Genomic DNA, 21179 nt, shown 5'->3' with positions numbered 1-21179 from the left:
GTGTTCAGGAGCGAAAAGGGGCAAAGTGTATGTTAGTCAGACACTGTACTGTTTATCTGGTTCAACAGATTAGTATATATCTAAACCTAATCAACAAAGACCAGGCAAAGAAACTCATTTAAAAAGAAAGAAAATTTGGTTTCTCAAAATCATTTTTTAATAAAAAACGCTGCTTGTCTGCATGATGTATAAAGATTTTTCTCACTTTCTCCTCACAGTTTGACTATTAATTGGTTTATGTTACAATGAAATGTCAAACGAGGCTTGTGATGTCGGATTCTTTATTCATTTATTAACTATACTTGTTGATACTTGAATTATTCCGTCATTTTTAAAGGGGCTCCAGAAAACATCTGTAGAAACATGCAGTGGCGTTTCACAGCCACTAGGTGGAGGCAGAGAGCTGCATGAAAGTGACTCCCTTTCTAATTTAGTTCATGCACACTTTATAAGGTCCCACTCCTATGTTCTTTTAATCGATGGCAAAAGTGTGATATTTAAATTATGATTATACTGTTTTTAGTCATAAAAAACATGTCATTTTTCTATGAGACACAGTTTCTGCAGAGCAGTAGGAGTTTAAGCAACCCCACCCCCTTTCCCGTCGCTCATAACTGAGCTATTACCTGACATTAATGGTGCCAAAAAATGACGAGTAAAACTGGAGCTCTCCAGCCGTACACTTTTGAGCCGGATGGCAGCTTAGACGAAGAAAACAAAGACGTTCATGGATCTTTTTGTTTACAAGTGGATGCATCAGAATGGAGCTTAGAGTTTGTCGCTGGGCCTGTGAATTATCCTAAACACAAATATGACCTTTTTCAAAAAGCCTTTTTTTAAGTGCTTCTGATTCACAACAATTTTAATAAAGAAATACTCAGATCTTAATTTAGTTTATAAATGTGTCCTCCATCATCTGAAACATTTCACAAGAACATGGTAAAAACACCACAATATTATCGATTGTTATAATCACATTCAGGTAGCCGGTGTTGTGCTAAGGTACGTTCCCCCTGCCAGAATGTGTTTCCTTGGTTTCAGCCGTCGTTAATTTGGTTTTCCACACTCGTATTTTGTCCCAAAAGCGTAAAAAAGAAGGTAGATGTAGGGCTGGGTATCCATTATAAATTCAATAAACGATCGGATTCTGATTTTTTTCAATTCCTCAATGCAATTCAATTTTGAGATTACACACTTTTACACATTTGTTTAGAAACACATTAATCATCTACTATATGTTTTATTAATTTATTATTAATTCATTTTGATTAATCTATCTATTTATTACTTACATTTATTATTAAAATAATGAGATTGTTATTATCATACAGTATTACATGGTTTCTCAAAAGGAGAAGTTCTAACAAAAATCTTCAGATCATTAACATTGTAAACATTGTTCTGCCTCTCCTGGAGAGCGTTTCAGTTTGGCCACTAGGTGGCGATTGCACTGAGCATTACACCTTATTCCAGAAGACGAGGAAAATATGAGCATAAAACTGTGTTACTTTAAAAGATGTTTCTTAAAAGAGTTTGGAAACGTTATACCTGTGAGTAAATAAAGATGCTCATCAGCAATAAAGTTCAGGGCCACCAAACGTTAGCATTAGCCACTCTATGGGAAATTCCATTAAACGTTAGCATCAAGCTAGCGGACTTTAGCTTTATGTGTTAAATCGATCTCTACTTTTATGAATATTTATTAATATGTGAACCTTGAATCGTTTCTAATCTATTAATCGATTTTGTCAACCCAGCCCTTATTGGATGATTAATATACTTTATTCTGGGACTTTTCAGAGTTCGCTGTCATATTTGCATTTTTTTTTTTTGCCACATATTTTATGTAAAACAACGACAGCTTTGTGTGTTAAAAAAAAATAAAAGAATTACCATGTTTGACTAATTTAGAATAAGAAACGAGATTTATGAAAGTTACTTTGTTATGGAAGCATGTGACAATGGACAATTGTTAAATAGTTGGTGCTTCTACTGCTAATTATTGGAGGGAAACCCATTCTGCTAGCGGGAGCGTACCTTGGCACTTTTTGATGATGAACAAAAGTTTAATTTAGGACCTCAGAGCAAATAATCAGTTTATGAACACTGTTTGGCGAGTAAAAGTTAAATTATCCATGTTTATAAGCCCTCTGAGGGCGTACTCTGCAAACTTTTGAGGTCTCTGCACATTATAGGAATAAAAAAAATCTTAAACTGTATAATTTTCAGTTCTATTATAAAAATGGAGTGAATAACTTGCTGCACTTACATTTCAGAGCACAAAAAACTCTTTCAAAACTGTTATTTTGCTCATTTAAAAAACATAAAGTCAATAAAACACTTTATTTGAAAAAGCTTTGAAATGGATTTACAGCAAAACAAAGATAAAAAAAATAATTTTGATTTGGTAAAAGAATCAGTGCACTTCCTCAGTTATGAACCAAATGATCACCGGAGTGATTTTTTTTATTTAAACTTAAGCCAAACTTCTTTAGAAATCTTTTAAGCTGACATTTTCTTTTACATGTGTTTGCTGATTAGTGTGTAGCTTGTGCATTTCATTTGCTAATGCTTATTTTGTGCTGTTTAACTAGATTGTTTTCATTATTTGTGAGATTTTCATGTGTTTTTATTGTCGTAAAGCACTATGTTGTAAAGGGCTGAACAATAGAGCTCATTCTCCCTTCGACGCCTGCTTTAGTAAACAGATGTAAATAAAGTACATCTGCAAACAAATTCAAACTCCATAAACCCTTCCTGCAGCACAGCAGCTGCACTGTTTCTCCTGCACAGTTTGTAGGTCTCATTCAGAAACCAGAAGTTAATCACACCTTCATTGTGTGTCAGTGACATCATGAAGGTTTACTGTAAGCACTCTTAGTGCAAAGTTTTCTGTGAGTGTGTGTTGGTTCAGGACACCTAGTGCCTAAAACGTAGAAATACTTGGCATGATGGTGCATGTTGCTGGAACTGTGAGACTCTTTGAAGATTATTGCTGTTCTGGAGTTTGGCCAGTGAGCTGTGGTCCAATCAGAAGCTAAAAGACTGTTGACTCCCTTTGAGTGACACTTTAAATGCTGCAATTTTTCAATTTACCAAAGAACAAGCAGCACAGGGAGTTCTTGTAATCTGCAAAAGATCTTTTATTTTGATTTATATTGAAGGATGGGAACTTTGGAAGATGTCTACCTGGTTATAAATTAAAAACAAAAAAGTATTGTGACTCTGAAAGGAAAGATTTGTTCTATTTAAGCAGCTTTTTATCTAATTAAGTTCATTTTTTAAGGCCCTTTTTCATTAGCAAAGATAAAAACAATAAATAATTGTTTAGACAAGTTTCTTAGGGAAGTTCTGAGCCAAGAAAAAGATTATTTTGACACTTTTAATTAAATGTCAAATTTTAAAATTAAATAATAATTTCGATTTTTTATTTGAAACGGTTAATTTATAGCAATGAACACAAGAATAATGCATGTGCAGGACAGTCAACAGGGGTTTACAACTGTACAAAGATATGTCAAATTTAGGATAACTAGGCATCAAATTACAAATTAGAAAATTAGATATTAAGCAATATATTAAGCTAGGATAATATTTACAATAACCCAATGTCATTAAATAATAATATAACATATACAAAAATATATAATAATAATAAATGAAAATGTTTTATAAAACCTTTTTTTTGCATTAAAGCTGCTTTAAATGTAAAAATTTTATATCTTCCTGCACTTTGTCTTTAATAATTATGCTCCATATTAACTATTTCAAAACCCATATGCCTGTCCAGAAAACCTTAATTAGATTAGATTAGATTAGATTAGATTAGATTAGATTAGATTAGATAAGATTAGATTAAAAATGGTTTATTTCAAGCAGTCAAAAAGAAAAAAAATTAAATTAATGTATGAAACAATCAATCAAGAGTTAATACTCTTAAAGCTTTGTTGAGACGTTTTATCCATGGTTTTATTTATCGTCTAAAAACATCAAATAACCAAATAATTTTAACTCTCACTAATTTGAAATATAGCACTTTTAAATACCAGTCCCCAATCTGGAGGTTTTGGTATGGCCGTATCTTTTAAACTTTTTGAGTTTTTTAATTTTATGTCTGAAATTGTTGTTTTCATTTTTTAAGTTTATGATATTTGGTAATTTTATGTCAATGTTTTTATTGGCTCTTATACTTTAATTATCATGAATGTCTCTTTTTATGCATTTATTTTTACATTTTTATATATATTATTCTTTTTAAGTCTTTTATCTGTTGTGTCTTTGTGGCAAATGGACCTTGAGTCTGTAATAAAATATCTTAATCATCAGAAGTTTACATCCATAAAGACATGTCAAACACAGGATAACTAAACATTAAGAGATTGCCTGAAAGGGAGTGGGAGGAAGCGAATTTATATACTGTAATCCCACCCTGGCTCAATAATAAATAAAAGAAAAAAGGCTAAAATAAAAAAACCTGTCTGCTTCAACAAGGTTTTGAAGTCATTATTTTAAGATTTAACATGTTTTTATGTAATGTGTGTATCTTTCCTGCCCACACAATCCACCAAATAAGGGTCTAAAAACCGGAACATCTGGTGACTTGTGAAGGTCTTCACCTGATCGACCACTAGGTGGATCACAAATCCTTTTCCCACAAACTCATTGATTCTTCTCAAACAGTCAGACAAGATTGTAATTTCTTTTTACCTCAAGATTTCTGTCATTTAGTTCCACGTTTGTAATTATCTTACAATGATTTAAACATGTCGGTTTGGCAAACCACCAGGATCAACAGCGGTTGAGAAAGTAGCACCAAAAAGCAAACAGAAGTTTGAACTTTTAATCTTTAAGCCGACCTTTCAACATCAGACGAACTCTTGCTGCAGTCCTTGCTGAAAAGTATCCAGCTCTTTTTTTCTCGTCATGCAGCAGCAGGAGGTTCATCTGCTGAATCGATGGGTCGAGCCTTCCTCTTCGTAAAAGTGCATGAAATGGTCAAGTGGTTTTAGGTCCAGTGAGTTTGCCTATCAATCACCAGGAGGGTTTTTTTAACTGTGTCAGTGTGGGAAGAGGAAATCAATATCTCTATAAAGCTGGTCACAATAAGAAGGCATGAAGAGCTTTAAACTACAACTCCTGAGGCGTCACCAGTGATGCTTAAACACCAAATCTTTAACTTCCTGTAACTTTTCAACCATTAACACGATCAACGTATTCTAGTAGATTCTGAAGGAGAAAAGCGGCGTGAGCTACGCCGCTTTTCTCCTTCAGAATCTACTAGAATACGTTGATCGTGTCAACAACTAAAAATTAAGTTAAGTTCACGCCAAAGTTTTGCCTCCAAATGGTCAATTAAAGGTCAGAAAAGGGTGAGAAACTTTAAACGGTTATGAAAAATCTCACTCTGACTCCACAAATTGGCCGCACAAAAGCCCCCCAGACTCATCTTGCTTACAAAGCAGATCCACCATTTAAAGGCTTTCAGCTGTGATTTGCTGACCAGCTGCTGATCTGTGTTTTCATCCCAGTGGCTCGCTGCCATTTTACCGGCGATTGCATTGCTAAAAAGGCACCGCCGCGCTGGACAATGCCAGAGAGCTTTACATTTCACCAGCCTCACCAGACACAATGAATAGGCTGCTGCCACTGAACAACATTTGAGTCTGTTTACAGTGCGGGGGCCTCAGCAGGGCGTGTGTCTCTGTAATCATGTCCTCACCTACAGGGGACTATGATTGTGAATGCGCAGGCTTTGGGGGATGTGTGTCAAGAGATTTAGTGGTCAGAGGGTGTGTGGCGGTGCCGCAGCTTAACAAAAAGGCAATGATAACACCTCAGCTCTCATACATTCAGATGTGTTTGCTCACTTCTCAGGATAAGGAGGAGTTTCATTCAGAAAAACTGCAAACTCTTGTATCTTTGTGATAAACAAAACATGAGTCAAGCAGCAAATCAAAGCTACAGTTCTGCAGTTACATACAACTGACTTCAATTATGGACACTTCTATAATCGCAGAATAGGTTTATCATTGTTTATTTTGTTAAACTTAAAACAAATTTGAAGTAGAAGTGTTTGATTTATGTCACAGTTGAAACTATAGTCAGATTTCCTGACTAAATCACAGGATATTTTGTAGTGAATAAGACTACAAGACCCACTCCGATGGAAATTTTTAACATACCTGTTGAATGTCTTTTTGCATGATTGAGAACATATATAAAGAAAATGTAACGTATGGCTGAAGCCCCAAATAATGAAAAAGATTTAAAGGTTTTAATGGAATAGGTAAAGAAAGCCTTAAGCTGACAGTGAAATGGCAGAAGGGTCCTCCAGTCAGCAGATGGCAGTCTCAGAAATGAAATTGTAGGGTTTCTGTAGCTCCAAAAGGCAGAGACACAGCAAGGTCCAGTGGGAGGAGATGAGAGGCTGCAGAAGGGGGAAGACTGGTAACAGGTGATTCACAATTGGTGAGGAACATACCATCCACTGGGACTCAGAAAACAGAGGAAAAGATCTGGCAAGGAACCAGGTCCAGGGCAAGACTAACTCAGGTCAGGTCCAAAAACAGGTCAAAATTTCAGGCAATAGCACAGGAGCACAGCTGGAGGTAAGACTCATTACACTCTGGCACCAGAGACCAGTCAGAGGCACCACCACCAGTTGCATAGTGGAGCCTGAAATCAAAAGAGAGCAGAATAAATGTATGTCCAGCTCCAAACAAAAGATAATCTAGTCCAAGGGTATCCAAAGTTAGTCTTTGAGGGCCGGCCTACTGCTTGTTTTCCAGAGATCTGGCCTTATTTGCATCTGATTACCTGGATCAGGTGTGTTTGGCCAACATGGAGCTTCAATAGCAGATTGGTTGGAAAAGATGTAGGACACCGGCCCTTGAGGACTGACTTTGGACACCCCTGATCTAGTCTCTCCTTGTGCTGAAACTTCTCAGTAACAAAAACAGTGATCCCATTGGAGAAGGAGCACTCTGGAGTGGAGAGAGGAGGAATCAGTCAGATGAGGCAAACAAATCCAACAAGACAAGTTCTGTTGCCTCCAGTTGCCATACTGGAGTGCAGGCTACGCAAATACGGCAATAGTCATTTGACAGGAGATGATCTTGAATACCTGAAATACCACTACATAATGTGTGTAGGAGATCCACAGTTCGACAACTGGAACAAAATTCACACTGTTCCTTCTGAATCAGATGTTCAACAATCAGCCATTATTTCTCCTGCAGTATCTAGGAAGGACAGTTGTATTGTGTCCCCTATATCAGGGGTGTCGAACTCCAGGCCTCTGGTTTTCCCGAAACTCTGCCCTATCTGCTGCTGATTACCTGTATCAGGTGTGCTTGGCCAATAAGGAGCTTCAACGGCAGATTGGTAGGACACCGGCCCTCAAGGCCTGGAGTTTGACACCTGTGCCCTATAATATATGGTCTCCTTTGTTGACATCTCTGTCTATAAGTCTAGACTCCCCTGCAGGGGAGGCTCACCCTAAACACCCACATGGCGGACCTCATCCACTTATGGTGCCTTGCCAACAAAGGCTTCCTCAAAGTATTCTTTCCATCTCTTGGCATTGTTGAGGACAACAGCTTAATAGTAAATGGGAAATGGTCAATATTAATAAAGTGCTTCTGTACCTTCACCAAGGCCTAAAACACTTTACAGTCATTCATTCACCCACAAACTTCCCAAGGACACTTCCATGTGAAAAGGCACAGTGAGAATTAAGCCTGGAATCTTATGATTAGAGGTGACTGCTCAACCTTCGTACCACAGCTGCCCAAAACTTTTGAAGGCATTGACAGAGAACTGCTTTGCTTCCTTGGCAAACCAAATGGTTTCCCAGACTTTATTTGATGACAACTGTCCCTCTCCATGATTCCCACTAAGTTTCTCATGCATGGTGCTTGGATTGCCAAAACCTGTCAGTCTCCCCTCCTTGTACAAGTGAAGACAGTAACCACTAGTGTGCAAGACACACAGCCAAAGGCCAGATGAAGGCCAGAACTACAAAAGTGATCACTGACCCCCTGCCTTGGGTATCCCAATGCTACTTTATCTATGGACACCCTTTTGTTCTAATATGATGTTAGTTATGGATAAACAATGACTGGAAGAAAGTCATAACAAAGCAACCCTTGTTTCCAAGTGGCCATTCCTCTTGATCACGCTCTTTCGGGTATCATTGTCATTGCCCATGTGGGCATTGAAGCCTCCAAGTAGAGTCTCCAGTTGAAACAAATGTGTTTATCCATCTTAGAAACTCTACGCCTGTTTGTCCCATAAGTCAAAACCACAGTAAGAGATCTGTCCCCAATCTGGACGCACAGAAACCACTTGCCTATCTAGGCGTACCTTATCACACAGCACCTAAGCTGAGGACTTCAGGCAACCCCTTAGTAGTTCTCTGATACTTCTTACCATGGGCAACTCCAGAGTGGAGGAGAGTCCAACTTTTCAAAAGAAGTTGGGTCTCAGAGCCCTAACTGTGTGTTGTGATGAACCTCTAGACCAGAGGTGGCCAATCCTTGTCCTCAAGAGCCTCAACCCTGCCTTTTTTCCAGTTCTCTCTGACCAGTTTGCTGCTGATTAGCTGACTCAAGTGATTCCACATCCTAACTGACTGAACACACCTGATTTAGGTTGTCAGCATCAATCAATGAAAACAGACAGGGTTGAGGCTCTTGAGGACCAGGGTTGGCCACTCTTGCTAGAGATGATAGAGCTCAGCCCTCTGCACAAGCTCAAGCTCTTTCCCACTCTATGTCCCAAAGAGATCATTTCCATGGATTGGGCTGTCACACACCCTTGACACGACACAGGTTGTGAATTGTGGATCTGAAAATGCAAAATGTTTTTTTCACCTCACGTTCTTTTGGAGTATTTCATAGTTTAAAAATGGTACAGGTTAAGAAAAGCAGTTTTTGAACATGAATTTCCCCTGGCACAAGATGAGTTAACATGTATTCAGGTGAACGTTTTTCTTTTTATTGTATTTTTTTTAATAATTTGAAAGAAAATTCTCACCAAAATATAAAGGCATCACAACAAAATGTATCATAATGATATCACTCTGTCAGACATTACTCTGTTGGGTTCTTTTCATAATAAATTATTACTTGTGTAAACTGACTGGTTTTGAAGAAAATTGTAAAGTGTTTCAGCACTTGGATGATCTAGAGAGTTGCAGGAGGTCACATGTGAGTTATTGACCCAGTCAGCAGTCATGTGGGAACCAAAATTCACATGAGTCACCCTGTGAATGACTGCTGGGGACAGTTGTCTGAGCTGCTTGATGATAAGTGATATTTAGACCCTTTCCTCTGTGTGAGGGGTGATTGTTCAGAGGGCTGCTGACTCCTGAAGGTCAGAGCTGCTTCTGCTGTGTTGTGCCATGATCTCATGAAGAGTTTAGCAAGTCTTGAGAACAAACAAACTTCTGCATAAAGTCTTCCAGGTTGTTGGGAAAATTAATGAAAACCCGGTAAACATCAATCCAGGTTTCTGAATGTAAAGATGTTGGATATTTTCAAGTTATGTAACCAAATTAACTTTCTAAATTTTAAAACCCTGGAGTCATTTAAGTATTGCAATGTTTCTGCACGGGCTGGAATACAAGATGCAATTGTTGCACCAACTTTCTGAATGTCATGTGACTGAAGCGGCCAGAGGCTTTGCTGCAACCAGACACAAGAGGCTGGCCCTGTCTTGTCTAACTCTCTCCAGCGGGAGAAGATCTTTGTTTTTTCTGGCAGGTGCCCGGGGGTTCTTATGGTTTGAAATACAGCCAATTGTTTCACTTTTATTATTGGCTGTATGGATCCAAACTGGAGAAACTCAGTGAACTCCAAATTCCTCTCAGTAGGAGAAGATTTTTTTTGTATTTTTTAAAGGAAAATCTTGTAGACGTTTATTTTACACGGACAACTTAGTGATACTTTGGAGCTTTGAGATCCCATTCACTTTTAAACTTGTTCTCCTGCTAAGCATTCCTGCTGCACGCCCGTTCACACCCTATCATTCAAACACGACAAGTGCTAGGCCGTTCACAAAATCTAGAGCATTTACACTACACCAAGAGAAACCACATGCATTCCAGGCTGACGGCGTATTGTAGAATTTAGTCATAAACTCTGCGGGAGTCCTATTCACTTCTGTAGCTTCTGCAGTGAACGTTTAACATTTCACAGCTGTAATTTTTTCCCATAAATGTTTCAGGCTTGATGCTAGGGTAATAAAAATCTAACTAAAGTATATCATGCAGCTATTTTAGGTTTTAAAAATGACATTTATAGTTATCACTTGGAGAGGCTCTTCCACCAATTACGTCTCATTCAGCTTGAAATAAAGAAAGAAGTGTTGTGGGGTTGTACAATAAATAACATGTTTATTTTATTATGTTTATTTGTTTGGACAAGATACATATTTGAGGTGAAACGTTTACAAGAAAATGAAAATGAATCAATTATCTCAATAATTATTCAAGTTTGCCATCCTTTGTAAATCGACTTGTTTATTTGTGGATCTAAACAAAGTCTTTCAGTTTTGAATGCAAATACTGTAAATATGTCTGCATTTAAAAATAGAAATAGATCACTGAAGCATTTACTGAAGCTATGTGGAAACCAAAAGTGACTGAGAGTAGAGAAAGTAAAATGAAGGACCTCCCCTGCAGAGATACAGGTTTCATTTTAAAAAAAGGGAAAAGGAAAGGTGGGTGGGGGTTGTCTTTAAAATCTGGAACAAGCGCGTAAGTGCGCACGTGCTCTTTTACTTGGTGGACACGTGCAGAAATGTTAACTTGACCCCCTCCGTTCAAATCAGTTTTCTTTTCTTTTACATTACAAACTGAAGGAAAGTGTGGGCAACAGAAGAGATTCCGATTCTGAAGCCAGTGACTTCAAGCTCACTGAATCGAGCGCGTGTCGACTTGGAAGGGGAGGGGAAGGGGGTACCAAGTGATACGTTTAATGGCAGTGGGAATTTTAGATGTCAGGTAAAAACTTAGGTTCTCAGCTCCAACAATTAAAAAGTTTATAGAAAACTTTTGCACAATATGTATTATCAATTTTAATTTCCTCGCGATTTAATTGCCATTTATTCTACTTGTGAACAGACGATTTTTTTAAAATTACATACATAGTCAAGTAAAAACATATAATACAAAAGTTCATTTTTTTTTCCATAAAGTTGCGAAAATACACAACACATAATTTTATTTCGATTCAAAATATAATGTTTTTTTAATTAACAGAAACTTTTAAGGTTCAACGTGATAACAAATTTTCAATTCATGTGTTTTTTTTTAAGATTTTCAAATATACATTGTAGATACTAGAATTTAAATGAATTATTATTTAAAATGTATTGACTTAATTCCCGTACACACATTAAACAACTCTCATTTGGAGAAATTGTTTGCGAAAAACCTGAGAAAAGAACACAAATAAGCAGTGCAAGTCTCTTTAATAGGAAGTTCTCTTTAAAAACAGAGACATACATAGATCTCAGAAACTGGATGCATCAGAATAGAGCAGAGCAGGGAGCTTGTGGTTTGCTTCAACATCACATCTATAAGCTTTTTAAACTGCATTTTTTTGGTCTGCTCCTGATTTACAAAAATTTAAATGAAGAAATACTCAGAAATTAAACTTTGAGATTAATTTTCTCTAAATGTGTCTTCAGAGTTGTGGAAGCTCCAGAGGAGTAAAGTTGATGAGTCACACAATGATAATATAGGAAGGTGCAGTGGAAGCTAGATTGAGGTCAGAAGTAAACATTTGTAAATCCTAACAGTGCTGTGGATTGGTGACAGTTCTCAGGGTGTGTATAAATGTCCCATCGTACATGTGTTGTACCGAGTAAATCGACTGAAAGGGAATGAAATGTTATGGCTATAACTTCTGTTCTCTGAAGGACAGACATGAGGTACAGCACATTTTTTTTCTCCACTATGTTGTGAACTGAGTGAGGATGGCGCAGACAGCCCCGCCTGTCAACCCGTGTCATCTGCCTTAAAGCCGTGAGTGTCTTCACCCATATATGTGAGATCGTGATATCCCATAGCACGCATTGTGCTTTGTTCCTCTCCTTCATAGAATAGAAGTCAAAGATATTGTTATGAACTGCAGCAGATTGTCTTAATCATATTTTCATGCCTAAATGCATTGAGCTGCTCTCCTGTTATTGGGTGATTAGAAATTTGCATTAATGAGCAGCTGAACAGGTGAACCTAATAAAGTGACTAATGAGTGTAGACCACAAAGCATTGTACTTTAACACATTTTAATGTATTAGAATTCATTTTTTTTTATAAACCATCCAAGTATTTATCATCAGAACACAATGGATTCATACTCAGTGGCTTTGTGGTAGTGTCTGTCCTGAGACTGGAAAATTGTGAGTACAAATCCAGGTTGAGTCATACCAAAGACTATTAAAAATAGGATCCACAGCAATTAAGGGGTTGAATTGGAGGGCTAAACTAATAAACTGTTCCTGAGTGCGGCTGTGTCTGCAGCTCACTGCTCCCCCTCCAGGGAATGGATCAAATGCATAAAACAAATTTCACTCGCTAACATGGGTGAACATTATTTTTAATTGTGCTCATACTTACTACATTTTTTTTGTTTTGGGAAATCTGTGATATCATTTTTGATGTTTTAGAAAAATGTGAGCATGTGTCTGATTTGCCGGAGAGTCCGGCACTATAGGGAAATTGGCCATAGCCATAAAAAAGAATAAAGCTTATAAAAAAGAAAATTAAATACGTCATTCTTTGACTGACATTTAATTTTGTCCAATGGGAGATTGACCCCTTAGTAAAATTATTTTCTAAACATAGAAAATTACAAAAAATAAAAATAGTAATTTAAATTAAACTTTATTTATATAGAACTTTTATGGCTAAAAGTATCTCAAAATGCTTTACATAATAAAATAAATGAAATAAAAACCCAACACACCTGCACGTCCCACAAAAACAACTAGATGAAGCCAATTTTTCAAACAACTTGATTTTTTTTTTTTTTTTTTTTTGGTACAAAAAACGAGCAACACCTGAAGGCACCATCACGTTCTGAGTTCCAATGCGCGCCCCCTGCGTTTGCGTGGCTACTCCCCCTTCGAGCGTACGTGCTCGCGCCACTCTATCGCGTGGTGGGGATCATCCATATTGCTGCGAGTCCTGGAGATAAGGTTTAATCCTGAGCGGTTGTTTCTTTGTTTTTATATGTTTTAACTCGGCGCCGACTCCTCCGCGGCTTAAGCACGAGCTCTTGCGGTCCGGGAGCCACAGAGGAGCGGTAGAGCCCGCGGTTCGACTCGACATTTTCCCCGAACTGAAGCCACATTAGGGCCGGTGGGGGGGAGGACTAGTAATCCTGAAGGGGGGAAGAAAGACGGTGGTGGGAAATGGCCACTCAGGTGGAGACTCTCCTGCCCGGCAACCCGCTTGCCAAAGCCGAGGGGCACGGTAAAGTGATGCGCAGTGAGCCGGAGAAGGAGGCGACGAAGCGGCCGGCGGCGGCTGTCACCGGCGACAGCAGCCCCGGGCAGGGAGGGACCACCGGCGCCGGGGAGCAGACCTCCAGACAGGCGACAGAGCAGAGCAAAGGCGGCGGTGACAGCGAGGAGCAAGCGGGGGAGGACGGGGGCAAAGAAAGCGACAAGAAGGAGTTCACGGAGGCTCCTCCGCCCAAGGTGAACCCGTGGACCCGGAAAGTGACGGCGGTGACGGTGGTCAGCGTGAACGGACAGGCAGGTTCGTACCCCCCCTCCATGCTGATCAAGCGGCTGTCAGAGCTGTTGGTGTGTGTGTGCTCAGGTGTGGTCACACCCTGACAATCTGCAGGGGGTTTAAGTCACTCAGGAAAACTAAAATAAAAAAAATAGACAAACTTTAACAAAATCATTTAAACATCTTTATGTTTGAGCTCTGTCAAACTATTTTGTGTTTAAAAAATACCCCTTTTAGGTTGATCTTTTAAATGCCCCCCAGGCAATTGCATGCTCCAAGTTTGGTGCAAACTTCCCCCACTTTTTCTTTTTCCTCTAGATTTTATGTGGAGTTTGATCAGGTTGCAGTTGAAGTTGCTTCATCACCTCTCATGCTGCTCACACACTCCCTCTTGCTTACCAAATATTTAAACCCCTAATTTAATTCTGTTTACCTTCTACTTTGGGGGGGCCTTTTAGCTCAAAGATGCTGCTTACAGCCACGTCAGACATGAAGAGACACCCGCCCATGTCACACATTGCATCAGTTCGTTAAAAAAAAGAAGCAAACTCGACCCTGGCCGGTTGGTTAGCAGCTTAACCAGCTAACAAAGCAGACTGAGTCCCCTTTGGCCTAGTCAGACGCGAAGCCCTTTAGCTAGTTTAGCTTAAAAGCGACCACGTTGTTTTGCAGCCCCAACAACACGCCAGCTTCTTACTACTTCTGGCATGACTTCAAATCGCCATCTAACGCGAAACATCTGCTCGTTTAATCGCTAAAAATGAGCAGATTTGTTATGAGACATCACGTGTTCACTCCACGTGTTCCCCGAGAGAGAGGCATGGCTGCTGCTAGCTTAGCTAGCTAGCTGGCGACCGGAGCCGCCGGTCCGCAGCGGGTTCTGAATCTGGGACCTTTTTGGCGTGGTCCAGCGTGGAACTGTGCGGGTGTTTGTCGGTCATCCAGCCGGTTGTCATGCGTTGTGTTTGTTGTCAAAGCAAATTCTGCCACTAGTTGTGCGTTCACCTTGCTAGCTAACATTAGCATGTAAGCTAGCACGCTTTTGCAGGGCATTCTACTACAATCTTAGCATTTTTTTTAATTAATTTAAAAGTATATTTCTTCTTTTTATATTCAGGTGGGTGATCAAGCTTAATCCAAACGTGTTATTTATGCGCTGTCTGTTCCAGAAGAGGTCTTTTTGTTTGTAACTGAGCTGTCAGTTGTCTGGACTACCTCATTTGTGCCAGCAGGACTTGTGGCAGTGACAAAAACGTGTTTTTCCAGACTTTGTAGTCCAGTTTGGGCTCAGGATTGGGTTGAAACAGCTCCAGAAGCTGTCACATTTAGTAGTGGAACTCAACAGGGAGTCGATGACTGAAGCAGCCACAGCAACAGGCCTGTTGTGTGGTGCATTCAAAGACAAAAGTTATTTAAATTAAGATTTTGTTTTAACGTTTGTGCTTCCATCTAACAAAGACCAGTTCTGCTTTTACAAAATTAGTGCGAGAGCTTAAATATATTTTAGAAAAAATAGATGTTATGGTTTATAGTTTTTTTTTGCCTCTTGTTGAAAGATCTTTATAATCCCACTCCGATCATCTTTTGATTTTAGAAGCGTTCACATTATTCTGTTAAAGCAGTTTCTGAAGCATAGATCATTAGAAGTTTGCTTCTGAGTTGTCTCTTGGGGTGGAGTAAGCCTGTAGCCACTTCCCATCATCCACCTGTTTACACTCGCTATCTTACAGCCCTCACGATCACAACCTAACGTGCAAGAGGTACATGAATCTAATCGATCGTCTACATCAGAAAGGAGCGGAGCAGGGAGCTTATAGTCATTGCTTTTATATCACAGCTACACACTTTGAAGAGCATTTTTATCATCTCCTCCTGACATGCAATGATTTAAATAAAGAAATACTCAGAAATGTCCTCCATCATCAAAAAATGTCCCCAAAACACATTGGAGTGAGTCTTTAAAAAGCCATTTGTTGCCTTGTCTGAAAAGGCCAATTTGGCATGAAACAATCGTCTCTTCCATTGATTCTTATTCGGTGAAATAGATGATTGACGTTTGAAGAGACTATTAAGTGAACCGTAGACTCAGCAGTGTAATCTGTGCTTTTTCCTCTAGTTTGGCAGCTCGGTTGCGTTGGTCACACTGGCACAAACATCTCATCCCAACAGGTGTTCAGTGTTGTGATTCGGACCGCTGGCGGGTCATCCCATCATCTCCACACACACAAATTCTGGAGTTAGTCTCTTATAAATTTTCTCTCCAAGAGACAAACGTCGTCTCTGAGGATAAAGTTTATTTGTGGACTGTGGAGATTCAGGATCGTCTGTGGTTGCAGAATCTTATCTGGATATCTCTGCATTAAGGCTGCATCCACTAATGCCATGTCAGGTCTCGTTTTTCCAGTAAGGGAGGGGTCGACCCCTTTCACGCTGCCTCCACCCAAAGATGTTGCTCTGTTGGTGTAGCATTCATCAATGCTCTTCACATTCACGATATAAATATATATTTATTCAACTTCTGTTGGTATCAGAGCTGCCCAACGTGGTCCTCAAGATCTCCCTCCCTTTCTTTTGTCTCCATACACTTTTGCTGCTGATTACCTGGATCAGGTGTGTTAAGTCAACCAGAAAAGCATGAGTCAGCGAATAAGTAGAGAATAGTGTAGGGCAGCTGTGATGCAGGCAGGGTGGTAGAACCAGAACCAGCCTTTAGCGGCTGTGCTGCACATGTTCAGGCTCCACTGCAGCCCTTTAAACCTGGAAACTGACCAGGAGGAGAACCTGCAGCCATGTTGTCCTGTACGTCTGTAGAGGACAACAAACAAACAACAACAAAAACACTGTGGTTGTACTGTCAATCTGCCTATTTTTTATTTATAAAAACTAGTAAAATCTTAGAAATACATGTTGTTTGCACCTCTATTCAGAAGGAAAATGCATTTTTTTTTGCCAAGAAGCATTGCAGAAAAGGAATAATCTACTGAACACAATCTTCTTCATCTTTTTTGCCACATTAAGCGATAAATTTAACTCTTGTTAGATTGCGAGTCATCAAACGTTGGTGTCAGAAGATTTCTGTCCAATATTCTTGTTTTTGTCGCTTTTTGTTGGAGTGAAGTTGGCAGAAATCTTTGCTCTAATCCAGGAGATATCTATGGCAGGAATGTCAGAGGAGATGAAGAAGTTAGATTTATGTTTGATATAAAGAAGTAGTGAAAGATACAGAATGCCTTAATCTACCATCATGTTGTCATTTTTTTTTGCGTCATCAACAGAATTTTTTTCATTTTTACATTAAACATCATTAAACCTGACGGATTCATGTTTTGTGGAGCAGGCAAGTGGATTCATGTCAAATCACTAAAGGATTGAAATCAGCCCGTGTGCATCAGTAAATGAAAATTGTGGTTTTTAGCATGATTTTTCCAGGACGTGTTAGGAAAATCAAGCTTAAAAATGCATTTCTGAGTATTTCTTTATTTAAATTGTTGAGAATTAGACAAAAAAATACCAAATGCTCCCTGCTCAGAGTTCTCAGCAGCATGGAGGGGAAGAGGGGCGGGCTTGCTCTTCACCAACAGCCCTGCCCAGAACTCGGAGGCTAATTTCAAATGGACTCCTGCCGCTCTGCAGAAACTTCAAAATGGATCTAAAGATGGTTGACGTGGCCAAACTTGACCCACTGTTTTGGTTCGTTATGTAGTGAAGACCGTCAATGATCACATGACAGGCCTGCCTGTTTTAATCAGAACAGTCATGATGCTGGAAGATTTCAAAAGGGCTTAAATTAAATGATCTACTGTCAGTGTTTACAAATACTTCTAAGACTTTAGCTTCATTTTATGTTAGTATGTTTTATACCAGTGTTAATACCTGTCCTAAATAATAAACCGTTACTGAAAATATTATAAATCAGTGGTTCCCAACTACAGTCCAGTTATGGCCCTTAGGTTTAGTTGCCAGACGCACAGAAGAACTAAATACAAATATTTAATAATTAAGAAAAAAATGACTGAATACATCAGTTTGTGTTTGGACATGCCAACGGATCTCAGTCAGAGTAAATGACAGCATCAGTGCAGCTGGTTTTAATTATTTAACTTAAAACAAAAATACATATATGTAAGGAACGTGTGTCGAGTCTTGTTGGAATTTTAAGCTTAAAGGATTTAAGTGTTTTGCTCCTGAAAACTGAATTTCTTTTACTTTGAAATGTACACTGAAGGGATTTTTAGCTGCCAGTTCACGGAGTTTGACGTTACTCTCTGATCAAGCAAACAGTGATAAGCCTTTTTTCCAGTAAGTTTGAGTGAGGGGGTGTAAATGCCGATTGCTTAAACTCTTAATATGTAACTACATGTCAGATGAGATGTCAGGAGGGAGACTGCGTCTGTTCTCGGTGCTCACAGAAACCATTAGAGGAGGTATGGATGACTATGAACTGCTATTGTTCCTGATCCTGGTGTTTGGCAGACCACTGTACCACAGATTTCACACCAGCATCGCTAAAGCTGCTCTGAGATAAACCTCTGACATTCAGCCGGCTCTTCTTTTGCTTCTCGGTTTTAATATTTTTCGGCTTGCTGGTGATCAGGTCGGTCTAAAAGGTGTTTAGAGGCCGACTTTCGGGGTTTCTTTGAGGGAAATGAAACTCTTCAGCAGCTCACAAAGATGTAACCGAGCTAACTGCGTTACCGGCGCCTGAAGGGAATTCCAAGCAGAAAGCGGCTGCTTTGGTTGCGTTGCTACAGCAGCTTCTGATGTACAGGCAAAAATGTGCTCACTCTAAACAAATGGTCAATCTGTTTCAGTAATATCGGTCCATTTGACGCTTTTTAAATTAGGTTTAGAGGTTCTGTTGCCATAGAGACAGATTCTGCCTCCTTCCAGTGAGGTGTGTGGATTTAGACCTGTAAGGGGTTTGAACATCCTTCATGGTAGAATAGACTACAACAGTTGAGAGGAGCTGTCACTAATCCTCATAAAGACTTTGTATTGTTCATTAAATCCAGTTTCAATTTGTCAACAGTCTTGGAACTGTTTCAGAAATGAGTAAAGACTGTTCACTCGTGTTTTTGTGAGACATTTCTGATGAAGATGAGAATGAAGTTGAATATCGGTGGTCCTGGTCATTAAGTGGTCCACCTTTTCCTGCACCAACTTGATTTAAAGGATTGTTCTTATCCGGTTTGTGGAAATTCTGTTGTTTTGGATGAATCGTGGTGAGCAGACGGATACCAGGATAGACGAACGCGAGACCTGAACTTCACATCCAGGTCTGCAACCCCGCTGACCTCAGGGAGACCTGAAGGCTGCTCCACAAAGACGCTGTTTGTCAGCAGATTATTTGATTATTTCTTTAAATGGTTTGGTTTAAATTAAATTGTTGTGAAAATCTTCTGGAACACCCATGTGTCCATCAGATCCTTCAGAAACCAGCAAAGATGGTAAAAGAAAAGTTTTTTTTTAGTTGCTTGCTCACCAAGCTTTTCTAAAAATGACAGAGGTGAAAAGTATAAAATTACATTTAATCACAAAACTAAATAAGTATCTTAATTTCAGTACTTTACATTTTTAAATGTTTATGAATCCCTATTTGTATCTCTGTAAAAATGTAGTGTAATGTTACATTAAAGTTATGTCTCATGACCAAATACGTTTTTCATAGCAGTGATGGAGATCGGGATGTTTTCATTCTTTGTAATTTACGTAATTAGAAGTGTGATCTTCACCAAAACAAAGATTGTATCTACAAATAGATGCTCCACTCTGTCATAAATGTTTGTTACACTGATTGTTTGGAAAGCTGAGAAGCAGGTTGTTGATCATGTTTATTCAGAAGGAGTGAACACTCGAAATAGATCATCTTAGAGTTCTAGCAGAACACAAATAGTAACTGAACTGCAAACTCAGACAGTTCAATTTAAAATTGTATTTGGGTCAGTCTAGTCTGTTTTTGCATAACATTTTGAACTAAAGTGAATTTTGTTGAATTTAGAAGGAAACTAAGCAGTTGTTGTTGTTGTTAAAATCTCACTTTTGTTTGGTTGAACTCTTTTAGTATTTAACAAGTAATCCAAAAAATGATTTGATTTATTTCTCAAATTTACTCATTATTATTTTAAATAATTTATTTGTGTGATTGGGGTATAAAATAACTTTTTGAAGAAGTCTGGTGTTTTTTTTTTGGAGCTAAATCCTTATTTTCTGCTCATTCATAAAATCTTTAAAAATGTATAAAGGTGACTAACACGGGTTTTTCTTTAATTTATCAAAGGTGACACTTTCATTCGTAAAATATTAAATGATTTACTGTACTTTAAAAAATCCCAAAACTTGTTTAAAAATCCTGACATTTATTTACATAAAGTTGACGGATTTCATGAGTCAAATTAGTTATTTTAAAACCAGCCTTAGTGTAAAGTTTACTAAATATTTTTATAAAAATTTGCTAAAATGGAAATCTTTTTGATCCTTTTTTGACAATAAGGAGCCATTTTTTACTCCTTAAAATCTCTTGTGCAGTCAATTTGTTGGATAATATATTTGTTTTGAGACACAAGATCAATATTTTATTTCTGTTGAAGTTTTTATCCTTCATCTGGAGTCATTTTTAACCCTCAAGTTTGGGCATTACATAAAAAAATCTGTCATTATTGTAAAGGATTTGCACAATCATCAGTGGATTTGTTTCAAATAATGAAATCTTGTCTTCGTGTTTGTTTTTTCCATGTGGGTGTAGATTGGAGGACCTTCAGGGTGTGGCGTGTTGAAGGTACTCGGCCATCTCACAGCAGTTTTCTCTGCAGTTCAGAGAAATAGGAGTGACTCCTCTCACGTCTCACATTTGTCCCAGACTGTGGATTTTATCTTGTTGCTCCTTCAGCCATGCTTAAGAGCTGAGTGTGTTTTTGTAGGCGTCGCTTTATAAACCCAGCAGAGATCGTGTTGTTTGAACCATGAGTGGGATGCAAACATATTGCAGAAACATTCATCAGGAAAAAGCCGGAATGATCCTGCCGTCTCACCTCCTCTGCTCTGACGGGGGTCCGTACCAGCACTTTTCTGCTTAAGAGAAAAGGGTCAGGTGTCAAGGTTTCAGAAGTGTCTCCATCCCTGCTCTTCTGCCAACATGCTGCACTCACCGTCAGCTGTTGGCATGTCTTCAGTAACTCTTTTTATCAGTCTGGATGTTGTGTCTGGACCTGGTGATAGTGGAGCGACCCTTGGTGGGGATTCGGGTGGGGACCGTTTGTCTAATGTGGCCAGTCTGCTGTTCTCCTCCTGAGACTCTCAAGTTAAACTGGGTTCAGTTTGGAGGGAGAAACAATATATTTGGAAAATGAGCTTTAAATAGCTGCAGAAATTGACTTGACGTCTTCTGGTTTGATCTCAATTCTCTTTTCTTACCGTTTCTTATGTTGGAAACATT

General features: G+C 38.8%; 1 protein-coding gene across 2 annotated transcripts in view; it reads left to right on the top strand.

Annotated features, from left to right (window-relative positions):
* The first annotated feature begins 13083 nt into the window (after nucleotides 1-13083).
* The window catches only part of larp1 (La ribonucleoprotein 1, translational regulator), a 50106-nt gene continuing 42010 nt past the window's right edge, over nucleotides 13084-21179 (top strand). Inside the window, exon 1 of one of the 2 annotated variants that reach the window (XM_024265828.2) lies at nucleotides 13084-13771. In XM_024265828.2, the coding sequence (XP_024121596.1) occupies nucleotides 13423-13771 (349 nt within the window). In that variant the 5' untranslated portion in view covers nucleotides 13084-13422. The remainder of the gene's footprint in view (nucleotides 13772-21179) is intronic. The other variant, XM_024265827.2, reaches the window with a different exon arrangement.

Source organism: Oryzias melastigma, linkage group LG14, assembly GCF_002922805.2.
Source record: "Oryzias melastigma strain HK-1 linkage group LG14, ASM292280v2, whole genome shotgun sequence".
NCBI classification, from domain to species: domain Eukaryota; kingdom Metazoa; phylum Chordata; class Actinopteri; order Beloniformes; family Adrianichthyidae; genus Oryzias; species Oryzias melastigma.
Note: the sequence above shows the minus strand (reverse complement) of the source record. Positions and strands in the feature narration are given on the sequence as shown.